The sequence below is a fragment of the Balaenoptera physalus genome (genome assembly GCF_965194825.1).
Source record: "Balaenoptera physalus genome assembly, chromosome: 4".
In the NCBI taxonomy this organism is placed as follows: Eukaryota; Metazoa; Chordata; class Mammalia; order Artiodactyla; family Balaenopteridae; genus Balaenoptera; species Balaenoptera physalus.
The window spans coordinates 11,355,488-11,368,841 of NC_138891.1; the positions used below are offsets into that span (position 1 = coordinate 11,355,488).

General features: G+C 37.9%; 1 protein-coding gene across 1 annotated transcript in view; it reads left to right on the forward strand.

The window, feature by feature from the left end:
- The window catches only part of LOC309659557 (collagen alpha-4(VI) chain-like), a 142,831-nt gene that overhangs the window by 48,777 nt on the left and 80,700 nt on the right, over positions 1-13,354 (forward strand). The window contains 1 exon segment of the mRNA XM_082459442.1: positions 13,021-13,208. Within this exon segment, the coding sequence (XP_082315568.1) occupies positions 13,021-13,208 (188 nt within the window).

The window sequence follows — 13,354 nt, forward strand, 5'->3', positions numbered from 1 at the left end:
ATTGCATATAGTTCTCTGTGCTATATAGTAGGACCTTGTTGTTTATCCATTCTATATATTATAGTTTGTATCTGCTAACCCAGACTCCCACTCCATCCCTCCCCTAATTCCTCCCTGCCTTCATCTTCAGTGCTTATTTGAATATCACTTTTTCTTCAATTTCCATCTCCTCTCTTTCCTCCTTGTGATGCCCTCCTTGAGCATGTCAGTCTGAAGGAATCTCCCCCTTCTCTACATCCTTCCAATGTACACTGTTTGCACTATCTGCTTGACGTTATCTTTCTGTGTAAGGGAAAGCAGATACCTGGCGTATGTACTGCCACTCTCCCTTCCTGTGCCCATGGTAGACATTACTAATCAATTATGGAATCCAGCCTGAAGGATCCATCTCAACACAGCACTATAATCAGCTTCTGTTGATTCACTGGATTAGATAAAGGAGGGGAAATTTATTTACTTATGGTTTTTTTACCCCTCATGGAATTAGAGCAATGCTTTTACCCCAAGGTGTGCATTGATTTCTTGATAAGTAAAACAGAGAGCCACAAGACATGGCTCTTTATTGAGGTTCAATTTCCAACCTACAGTTTGTGGATCAGATTTTGGAGAAGGTGCAGCACACCACACTTCCTTCAAGACTGGAGAGCCTTCATTTTCCACCAAATTTTGTTAAACTCAATAAAAACCTGTAAAGTGCTTCCTACTTGTAGGGCATTTTGGTAGACACAGAGAAGAGTTCAAAGGTAAATAAGTCATGGTTATGACCAACAAAGAGCTGGTTAACTGGTGCAGGAGATAAGATTTTTACAGGAAGAGCTCTAATACAAGATAGGATAAAATAAAATCTGTAAGAGAGAGACCTTCAAGATGGCAGAGGAATAAGACATGGAGATCACCTTCTTCCCCACAAATACATCAGAAATACATCTACACGTGGAACAACTCCTACAGAACCCCTACTGAACGCTGGCAGACCTCCTCAGACTTCCAAAAAGATATATATATATTTTTTCCCTTTTTCTCTTTTTGTGAGTGTGTATGTGTATGCTTCTTTGTGTGATTTGTCTGTATAGCTTATCTTTTACCATTTGTCCTAGGGTTCTGTCTGTCCTTTTTTTTTTTTTTTTTTTTTTTTAGCTTAGATTTTAGTGCTTGTTATCATTGGTGGATTTGCTTTTTGTATGGTTGCTCTCTTCTTTGTTTCTTTCTTTTTTCTTTTTTTATTACCATTTAATTTTTTAATTTTTAATTTTAAAAACTTTATTTTATTTTATTTATATTTTTCTTTCTTTCTTTTTTTCTCCTTTTCCTCTGAGCCATAACAGGGTCTTGGTGCTCTGGCTAGGTGTCAGGTCTGTGCCTCTGAGGTGAGAGAGCCGAGTTCAGGACATTGGCCCACCAGAGACCTCCCAGCTCCACATAATATGAAATGGCAATAGCTCTCCCAGAGACCTCCACCTCAACACTAAGACCCAGCTCCACTCAACGACCAGCAAGCTACAGTGCTGGATACCATATGCCAAACAACTAGCAAGATAGGAACACAAACCCACCCATTAGCAGAGAGGCTGCCTAAATTCAAAATAAGGTCACAGACACTGCAAAACACACAACCAGACATGGTCCTGCCTACCGGAAAGAGAAGATCCAGCCTCCTCAACCAGAACACAGACACCAGTCCCCTCCACCAGGAAGCCTACACAACTGACTGAACGAAATTTAGCCACTGGGGGCAGACACCAAAAACAATGGGAACTATGAACCTGCAGCCTGTGAAAGGAGACCCCAAACAGAGTAAGTGAAGCAAAATGAGAAGACAGAGAAACACACAGCAGATCCCACCAGACCAAACAAATGAAGAGGAAATACGCAGTCTACCTGGAAAAGAATTCAAAGTAATGATAGTAAAGATGATCCAAAACCTTGGAAATAGAATGCAGAAAATAAGAGCAACATTGAACAAGGACCTAGAAGAACTAAAGAGCACACAAACAATGATGAACAACACAATAAAAGAAATTAAAAATTTTCTAGAAGGAATCAATAGCAGAATAACAGAGTCAGAAGAACGAATAAGTGACCTGGAAGATAAAATAGTGGAAATAACTACTGCAGAGCAGAATAAAGAAAAAAGAATGAAAAGAATTGAGGACAGTCTCAGAGACCTCTGGGACAACATTAAATATACCAACATTCGAATTATAGGGGTCCAAGAAGAAGAAGAGAAAAAGAAAGAGACTGAGAAAATATTTGAAGAGACTATAGTGGAAAACTTCCCTAATATGGGAAAGGAAATAGTCAGTCAAGTCCAGGAAGTGCAGAGAGTCCCATACAGGATAAATCCATGTAGAAACATGCCAAGACACAAATTAATCAAAACTTAAATACAAAGAAAAAATATTAAAAGCAGCAAGCAAAAAACAACCAATAGCATACAAGGGAATCCCCATAAGGTTAACATCTGATCTTTCAGCAGAAACTCTGCAAGCCATAAGGGAGTGGCAGGACATATTTAAAGTGATGAAAGGGGAAAAACTACAGACAAGATTACTCTACACAGCAAGGCTCTCATTCAGATTTGACAGAGAAATTAAAACATTTACAGACAAGTAAAAGCTAGGAGAATTCAACACCACCAAACCAGCTTTAAAACAACTGCTAAAGGAACTGCTCTAGGCAGGAAACACAAAAGAAGGAAAAGACCTACAATAAGAAACCGAAAACAATTAAGAAATGGTAATAGAAATATACATATCGAAAACTACCTTAAATGTAAATGGATTAGATGATCCAATCAACAGACATAGACTGGCTGAATGGATACCAAAACAAGACCCATATATATGCTGTCTACAAGAGACACACTTTAGACCTAGGGACACATACAGGCTGAAAGTGAGAGGATGGAAAAAGATATTCCATGCAAATTGCAAATGGAAATCAAAAGAAAGCTGGAGTAGCAATTCTCGTATCAGACAAAATAGATTTTAAAATAAAGACTATTACAAGAGACAAAGAAGGACACTACATAATGATCAAGGGATCAATCAAAGAAGAAGATATAACAATTGTGAATATTTATGCATCCAGCATAGGAGCACCTCAATACATAAGGCAAATGCTAACAGCCATAAGAGGGGAAATCGACAGTAATATAATCATAGTAGGGAGTTTTAACACCCCACTTACACCAATGGACAGATCATCCAAAATGAAAATAGATGAGGAAACACAAGCTTTAAATGATACATTAAACAAGATGGACTTAATTGATATTTATAGGACATTCCATTCAAAAACAACAGAACACACTTTCTTCTCAAGTGCTCATGGAACACTCTCCAGGACAGATCATATCTTGCATCACCAATCAAGCTCTGATAAATTTAAGAAAATTGAAATCATATCAAGGATCTTTTCTGAACACAGTGCTAGGAGACTAGATATCAATTACAGGAAAAAATCTGTAAAAATTATAAACACATGGAGGCTAAACAATACACTACTAAATAACCAAGAGATCACTGAAGAAATCAAAGAGGAAATAAAAAATACGTAGAAAAAAAAGACAATGAAAACACAACCACCCCAAACCTATGGGATGCAGCAAAAGCAGTTCTAAGAGGGAAGTTTATAGCAATACAATCCTACCTCAAGAAACAAGAAACATCTCAAATAAACAACCTAACCTTACACCTAAAGCAATGAGAGAAAGAGGAACAAAAATACCCAAAGTTAGCAGAAGGAAAGAAATCATAAAGATCAGGTCAGAAATAAATGAAAAAGAAAAGAAGGAAGCAATAGCAAAAATCAGTAAAATTAAAGCTTGTTCATTGAGAAGATAAAAAAATTGATAAACCATTAGCCAGACTCATCAAGAAAAAAAGGGAGAATACTCAGATCAATAGAATTAGAAATGAAAAAGGAGACATAACAACTGACACTGCAGAAATACAAAGGATCATGAGAGATTACTACAAGCAACTATATGCCAATAAAATGGACAACCTGGAAGAATGGACAAATTCTTAGAAAAGCACAACCTTCCAAGACTGAACCAGGAAGAAATAGAAAACATAAATGAACAATAAAAAGAACTGGTATTGAGACTGTAATTAAAAATCTTCCAAAAAACAAAAGCCCAGGACCAGATGGCTTTACAGGTGAATTCTATCAAACATTTAGAGAAGAGCTAACACCTCTCTTTTTCAAACTCTTCCAAAATACAGTATAAGAAGGAACACTCCCAAACTCATTCTACGAGGCCACCATCACCCTGATACCAAAAGCAGACAAAGATGTCACAAAGAAAGAATACTGTAGGCCAATATCACTGATGAACAGAGATGCAAAAATCCTCAACAGAATACTAGCAAACAGAATCCAACAGCACATAAAAGGATCATACACCATGATCAAGAGGGTTTTAACTCAGGAATGCAAGGATTCTTCAACATACACAAGTCAATCAATGTGATAAACCATATTAACAAATGGAAGGAGAAAAACCATATGATTATCTCAATAGATGCAGAAAAAGCTTTTGACAATATTCAACACCCATTTATGATAAAAACCCTCCAGAAAGTAGGCATAGAGGGAACGTACCTCAACATAATAAAGGCCATATATGACAAACCTACAGCCAACATCGTTCTCAATGGTGAAAAACTGAAAACATTTCTTCTAAGATCAGGAACAAGACAAGGTTGCCCACTCTCATGACTATTATTCAACATAGTTTTGGAAGTTTTAGCCATGGCAATCAGAGAAGGAAAAGAAATAAAAGGAATCCAAATCGGGAAAGAAGAAGTAAATCTGTCACTGTTTGCAGATGACATGATACTATACATAGAGAATCCTAAAGATGCTACCAGAAAACTACTAGAGCTAATCAATGTATTTGGTAAAGCAGCAGGATACAAAATTAATGCACAGAAATCACTTGCATTCCTATACACTAATGATGAAGAATCTGAAAGAGAAATTAAGGAAACACTCCCATTACCACTGCAACAAAAAGGATAAAATACCTAGGAATAAACCTACCTAAGGAGACAAAAGATCTGTGAGCAGAAAACTATAAGACACTGATGAAAGAAATTGAAGATGATACAAACAGATGGAGAGGGATACCATGTTCTTGGACTGTAGGAATCAACATTGTGAAAATCACTATACTACCCAAAGCAGTCTACAGATTCAATACAATCCCTATCAAACTACCAATGGCATTTTTCACAGAACTAGAAGAAGAAATTTCACAATTTGTATGGAAACAGAAAAGACCCCGTATAGCCAATGCAATCTTGAGAGGGAAAAACTGAGCTGGAGGAAACAGGCTTCTGGACTTCGGACTATATTACAATGCTAGAGTAATCAAGACAGTATGGCACTGTCAGAAGTTGAGACACAGATGTAGAGAATGGACATACGGACACCAAGGGGGGAAAACTGCGGTGGGGTGGGGATGGTGGTGTGCTGAATTGGGCGATTGGGATTGACATGTATACACTGATGTGTATAAAATTGATGCCTAATAAGAACCTGCAGTATAAAAAAAGAAACAAAACAACTAATACTAAACTTTCATTGGGTTATTTGTATGGAAATATGTTAATATAAATGTTTCAAAAAAAAAAAAAAAGAAAATGAAGAAGGCTTTTTTCATCACAGATGTGCACAGCATTAGCAGAGCAAGATCTCATGAAAAAAGAGAAGAAAAAAGAGAAAAATACTTGCAGGGCTCCTGACTGCTGTAGACAGGGAACCAGAGAGTTGGAGCAACTTGCCATGAGACTATGACATGATAAGCAAATGGTTACTTCTCTTAAAATCTGCTGTTAATTGTACCATCTCTGTGTCCTAGCTCCTACAGAGCCACAGAACTGGAGAGAGGCCCCCACCAGAGGAACCTTCCTCAGAGGATGTTATGTACATGGTTCTGGAGGGTACAGAGCATACTCTGAAAACAGTGAAGTAGGGCCCCCCTCTGAGATCTGGGTCTCAGACACACAGGGAATGGGATATTCTCTGGACTCCACAAGAAGCCACCTCCTAATGTTACTGAAGACCCCTCCTCACCTCTTCCCTGGCCTGATATAGTGGGAAGAGGAAGTTCATTAATTCCAAATTCCCATCCTGCTGCTTAATTTACTAGCAAGGCAAATTTATTTGACTTCTCTAAGACAATGTTCTCATTTGTGAAACTGATATATTTATCTTATAGGGCTGTCATAGGGAGTCAATGGAATAATAAATTAAAATGCTGAGTACAAAGCCTGGCATATGGTTCTTATTATGTTTTGCCCAACATCTAGTCCCTCCTTTTTCTGATTCAGACACTGGCTTCCAGAGTAATCTTCCAAACCTGTAGCTTTAACATGTTCTTCCTTGCCTAGAAACTTTCAGTAGTTTCTAGGCAAACTGATTACTCAGTAGGAAAAAACAAGACCCTTAAACATGGCATTAAGTTGACTCTAACTTGCCCATCCAGACTTTCCTCCCATTCTTTATACTTTTTATCTCTCCCTCCACTCCTGTTAAACTGGAATCCTTGTTTGTCCAAACCAGCTCTGAGTTCTTCTAACTCTACGCTTTTCCTTTTTCTTAACCTGGAATACCCTGTGTGTGCCTCTCACAGAGGTCTATGTGGAGAATGTCTTGATTTCCTGTGTGCCCTGGAATGCCCAAGTCCTCTCCGCCCTCAGCACATTCTAAAATGCCCACAGGACGTCAGTAGAGAAGGCTGGTCTCTTCCCCCTTCGACCTCCCTCACAACCTGGTTGTTACTCGTGCTTTATTTCATCCCATCTTTACTCCCTCAATGAAGCCTTCTTGACTGTGCAGGCTGGATCAGAACGCCCTGCCATTTACTACACCTTCATGTACTTATCTCAGCAGTAATCTTATATCTATTTCCATGATTACTTCATTCATGTCTGTGCCTCCCCATAGAGGCCAGTTCTGAGATACAGAACTCATGCCTCTTCTGTTCCAGTCACGCCTGTATAAAAACAGATGCTCAATAAATATTGATGATTGATTGGATGGAGAAAGGCCACTCTGTTTTAGATTCCTCTCCAAGTCACTGTGTGCTCCCACTGATTCTTTATTTGCACCATTCTTACAGATATTATTTTTTTAACATTTTTATTGGAGTATAATTGCTTTACAATGGTGTGTTACTTTCTGCTTTATAACAAAGTGAATCAGCTACACATATACATATATCCCCATATCTCTTCCTTCTTGTGTCTCCCTCCCACCCTCCCTATCCCACCCTTCTAGGTGGTCACAAAGCACTGAGGTGATCTCCCTGTGCTATGAAGCTGCTTCTCACTAGCTATCTATTTTACATTTGGTAGTGTATATATGTCCATGCCACTCTCTCACTTCTTCCCAGCTTATCCTTCCCCCTCCCCATGTCCTCAAGTCCATTCTCTACATCTGCGTCTTTATTGCTGTCCTGCCCCTAGGTTCTTCAGAACCTTTTTAATTTATTTTTTTAGATTCCGTATATATGTGTTAGCATACAGTATTTGTTTTTCTCTTTCTGACTTACTTCACTCTGTATGACAGACTCTAGGTCCATCCACCTCACTACAAATAACTCAATTTCATTTCTTTTTATGGCTGAGTAATATTCCATTGTATATATGTGCCACATCTTCTTTATCCATTCATATGTCAATGGACACTTAGGTTGCTTCCATGTCCTGGCTATTGTAAATAGAGCTCCAGTGAACATTGTGGTACGTGACTCTTTTTGAATTATGGTTTTCTCAGGGTCTATACCCAGTAGTGGGATTTCTGGGTCGTATGGTAGTTTTTAGTTTTTTAAGGAACATCTATACTGTTCTCCCTAGTGGCTGTAACAATTTACATTCCCACCAACAGTGCAAGAGGGTTCCCTTTTCTCCACACCCTCTCCAGCATTTATTGTTTCTAGATTTTCTGATGATGGCCATTCTGACCGGTGTGAGATGATACCTCATTGTAGTTTTGATTTGCATTTCTCTAATGATTAGTGATATTGAGCATCCCTTCACGTGTTTGTTGGTAATCTGTATATCTTCTTTGGAGAAATGTCTTCTTAGTTCATCTGTCCATTTTGGGATTGGGTTGTTTGGTTTTTGGTATTGAGCTGCATGAGCTGCTTGTATATTTTGGAGATTAATCTTTTGTCAGTTGCTTCATTCACAAATATTTTCTCCCATTCTGAGGGTTGTCTTCGCATCTTGTTTATGTTTTCCTTTGCTGTGCAAAAGCTTTTAAGTTTCATTAGGTCCCATTTGTTTATTTTGCTTTTATTTCCATTTCTCTAGTCATTGGGTCAAAAAGGATCTTGCTGTGATTTATGTTATAGATTGCTCTGCCTATGTTTTCCTCTAAGAGTTTTATAGTGTCTGGCCTTACATTTAGGTCTTTAAGCCATTTTGAGTTTATTTTTTTTGTATGGTGTTAAGGAGTGTTCTAATTTCATTCTTTTACATGTAGCTGTCCAGTTTTCCCAGCACCACTTATTGAAGAGACTGTCTTTTCTCCATTGTATATCTTTGCCTCCTTTGTCATAGATTAGTTGACCATAGGTGCGTGGGTTAATCTCTGGGCTTTCTATCTTGTTCCATTGATCTATGTTTCTGTTTTTGTGCCAGTACCATATTGTCTTGATTACTGTAGCTTTGTAGTATAGTCTGAAGTCAGGGAGTCTGATTCCTCCAGCTCCATTTTTTTTGCCTCAAGACTGCTTTGGCTATTCGGGGTCTTTTGTGTCTCTATACAAATTTTAAGATGATTTGTTCTAGCTCCGTAAAAAATGCCATTGGTAATTGGATAGAGATTGCATTGAATCTGTAGATTGCTTTGGGTAGTATACTCATTTTCACAATGTTGATTCTTCCAATCCAAGAACATGGTATATCTCTCCATCTGTTGGTATCATCTTTAATTTCTTTCATCAGTGTCTTATAGTTTGCTGCATACAGGTCTTTTGTCTCCCTAGGTAGGTTTATTCCTAGGTATTTTATTCTTTTTGTTGCAATGGTAAATGGGAGTGTTTCCTTAATTTCTCTTTCAGATTTTTTAATCATTAGTGTATAGGAATGCCAGAGATTTCTGTGCATTAATTTTGTATCCTGCAACTTTACCATATTCATTGATTAGCTCTAGAAGTTTTCTGGTGGCAGTTTTAGAATTCTCTATGTATAGTATCATGTCATCCGCAAACAGTGACAGTTTTACTTCTTCTTTTCCAATTTGTATTCCTTTTATTTCTTTTTCTTCTCTGATTGCCGTGGCTAGGACTTCCAGAACTATGTTGAATAATAGTGGTGAGAGTGGACATCCTTGTCTCATTCCTGATCTTAGAGGAAATGCTTTCAGTTTTTCACCTTTGAGAATGATGTTTGCTGTGGGTTTGTCATATATGGCCTTTATTATGTTGAGGTAGGTTCCCTCTATGCCCACTTTCTGGAGAGTTTTTATCATAAATGGGTGTTGAATATGGTCAAAAGCTTTTTCTGCATCTATTGAGATGATCATATGGTTTTTATTCTTCAATTTGTTAATATGGTGTATCACATTGATTGATTTGCGTATATTGAAGAATCCTTGCATCCCTGGGATAAATCCCACTTGATCGTGGTGTATGATCCTTTTAATGTGTTGTTGGATTCTGTTTGCTAGTATTTTGTTGAGGATTTTTGCATCTATATTCATCAGTGATATTGGTCTGTAATTTTGTTTTTTTGTAGTGTCTTTGTCTGGTTTTGGTATCAGGGTGATGGTGGCCTCATAGAATGAGTTTGGGAGTGTTCCTTCCTCTGCAATTTTTTGGAAGAGTTTGAGAAGGATGGGTGTTAGCTCTTCTCTAAATGTTTGATAGAATTCACCTGTGAAGCCATCTGGTCCTGGACTTTTGTTTGTTGGAAGATTTTTAATCACAGTTTCAATTTCATTGCTTGTGATTGGTCTGTTCATATTTTCTGTTTCTTCCTGATTCAGTCTTGGAAGGTTATACCTTTCTAAGAATTTGTCCATTTCTTCCAGGTTGTCCATTTTATTGGCATAAAGTTGCTTGTAGTAGTCTCTTAGGATGCTTTGTATTTCTGCGGTGTCTGCTGTAACTTCTCCTTTTTCATTTCTGATTTTATTGATTTGAGTCCTCTCCCTCTTTTTCTTGATGAGTCTGGCTAATGGCTTATCAATTTTGTTTATCTTCTCAAAGAACCAACTTTTAGTTTTATTGATCTTTGCTATTGTTTTCTTTGTTTCTATTTCATTTATTTCTGCTCTGATCTTTATGATTTCTTTCCTTCTGCTAACTTTGGGTTTTGTTTGTTCTTCTTTCTCTAGTTTCTTGAGGTGTAAGGTTAGATTGTTTACTTGAGATTTTTCTTGTTTCTTTAGGTAGGCTTGTATAGCTATAAACTTCCCTCTTAGAACTGCTTTTGCTGCATCCCATAGGTTTTGGGTCGTCGTGTTTTCATTGTCATTTGTCTCTAGGTATTTTTTTATTTCCTCTTTGATTTCTTCAGTGATCTCTTGGTTATTTAGTAACGTATTGTTTAGCCTCCATGTGTTTGTCTTTTTTACATTTTTTTCCGTGTAATTCATTTCTAATCTCATAGCGTTGTGGTCAGAAAAGATGCTTGATATGATTTCAATTTTCTTAAATTTACTGAGGCTTGATTTGTGACCCAAGATGTGATCTATTCTGGAGAATGTTCCGTGCGCACTTGAGAAGAACGTGTAATCTGCTGTTTTTGGATGGAATGTCCTATATATATCAATTAAATCTATCTGGTCTATTGTGTCATTTAAAGCTTCTGTTTCCTTATTTATTTTCATTTTGGATGATCTGTCCATTGGTGTAAGTGAGGTGTTAAAGTCCCCCACTGTTACTGTGTTACTGTCGATTTCCTCTTTTATAGCTGTTAGCAGTTGCCTTATGTATTGAAGTGCTCCTATGTTGGGTGCATATATATTTATAATTGTTATATCTTCTTCTTGGATTGATCCCTGGATCATTATGTAGTGTCCTTCCTTGTCTCTTGTAACATTCTTTATTTTAAAGTCTATTTTATCTGATATGAGTATAGCTACTCCAGCTTTCTTTTGATTTCCATTTGCATGGAATATCTTTTTCCATCCCCTCACTTTCAGTCTGTATGTGTCCCTAGGTCTCAAGTGGGTCTCTTGTAGACAGCATATATATGGGTCTTGTTTTTGTATCCATTCAGCCAGTCTATGTCTTTTGGTTGGGGCATTTAATCCATTCACGTTTAAGGTAACTATTGATATGTATGTTCCTATGACCATTTTCTTAATTGTTTAGGGTTTGTTTTTGTAGGTCCTTTTCTTCTCTTGTGTTTCCCACTTAGACAAGTTCCTTTAGCATTTGTTGTAGAGCTGGTTTGGTGGTGCTGAATTCTCTTAGCTTTTGCTTGTCTGTAAAGCTTTTGATTTCTCCATCAAATCTAAATGAGATCCTTGCCGGGTAGAGTAATCTTGGTTGTAGGTTCTTCCCTTTCATCACTTTAAGTATATCATGCCACTCCCTTCTGGCTTGCAGAGTTTCTGCTGAGAAATCAGCTGTTAACCTTATGGGAGTTCCCTTGTATGTTATTTGTCGTTTTTCCCTTGCTGCTTTCAATAATTTTTCTTTGTTTTTAATTTTTGCCACTTTGATTACTATGTGTCTCGGCGTGTTTCTCCTTGGGTTTATCCTGTATGGGACTCTCTGTGCTTCCTGGACTTGGGTGGCTATTTCCTTTCCCATGTTAGGGAAGTTTTCGACTATAATCTCTTCAAATATTTTCTCAGGTCCTTTCTCTCTCTCTTCTCCTTCTGGGACCCCTATAATGCGAATGTTTTTGCGTTTAATGTTGTCCCAGAGGTCTCTTAGGCTGTCTTCATTTCTTTTCATTCTTTTTTCTTTAGTCTGTTCTGCAGCAGTGAATTCCACCATTCTGTATTCCAGGTCACTTATCCGTTCTTCTGCCTCAGTTATTCTGCTATTGATTCCTTCTAGTGTAGTTTTCATTTCAGTTATTGTATTGGTCATCTCTGTTTGTTTGTTCTTTAATTCTTCTAGGTCTTTGTTAATCATTTCTTGCATCTTCTCAATCTTTGCCTCCATTCTTATTCCGAGGTCCTGGATCATCTTCACTATCATTATTCTGAATTGTTTTTCTGGAAGGTTGCCTATCTCCACTTCATTTAGTTGTTTTTCTGGGGTTTTTTTTTGTTCCTTCATCTGGTACATAGCCCTCTGCCTTTTCATCTTCTCTATCTTTCTGTAACTGTGGTTTTTGGTCCACAGGCTGCAGGATTGTAGTTTTTCTTGCTTCTGGTGTCTGCCCTCTGATGGTTGAGGCTATCTAACTTCATTTTCTTACATGTGTTTTTGTGTTTGAGCATCAGGAAGTTGTGGAAAGATCCAGGGGTTTGGAGGTAGGGAGACGAGGTCCAACTTCCTCATATGCAAATGGGTTAATTCTTGAGTTGTGAGTGTTAAATGGGGTAATGCACATCTAGAGCCAGGCATATCACAGATTTCCAATAAAAGTATGTTTTTTTCTGTATCTCATTCTCACCTCTTTGGCAGCTAATGCTTTAAAGTTCAAGTACTAAATTGCTCTTTTAATTTGAGTCTCACTTACCCTCTCCCTTTAGGCAATAGGTGATTTTAAAAAGTGACACTTTTTTTTTTAAGTGTGATTTAAGGGCCTGACGGGACCACTTGGAAAACCTGTAGAGCATGGAGAGCTGGGGCTGAGGGGAGATCCTGTGAGTGGTAGTTGAGGGATTTCTGCTGCTTTAATACAGGGATTGTGAACTGTTTGCTTGGGCACAATGGCAGAGAACAATGAATTATTCATTAATGAGGCATCTGTTCAGCCTCTCCACGTATTGCAACAAATAAGAGATTTGAGAGGAAACCCATCTTATAGAACAATTGGGCTCTCAAAGAGTTTGGAATTTTAATTGCATTGGGTATCTGGGATTACTGAGCAGATCCAGAAAATGAAAAGTCACAACTTTGTTACCTTTCTTTTTTTAAAAAAGATCTGACTTCCTATATTTTCTTTTCCTGTCTTTCCTGTCCATTTGAGCTAAGCAAACTTTTATTTTCTCAGGGGGATCCTGGAATTGATACTTTCATCCAAGGCCCTAAGGGAGAAAAAGGAAAGCGTGGACACCAGGTAACATAGTCTCTGTTTGCTTGGGGATACTGGTACCCACGGGAGCAGATGCTAGCTGGTGCAGGAGACTTGGGCATTCCAGTTGGATCAACATAGAAAACCAGAGAGCAAACCTGTGGGACCTCAATATCCATGGAAACAGGAAC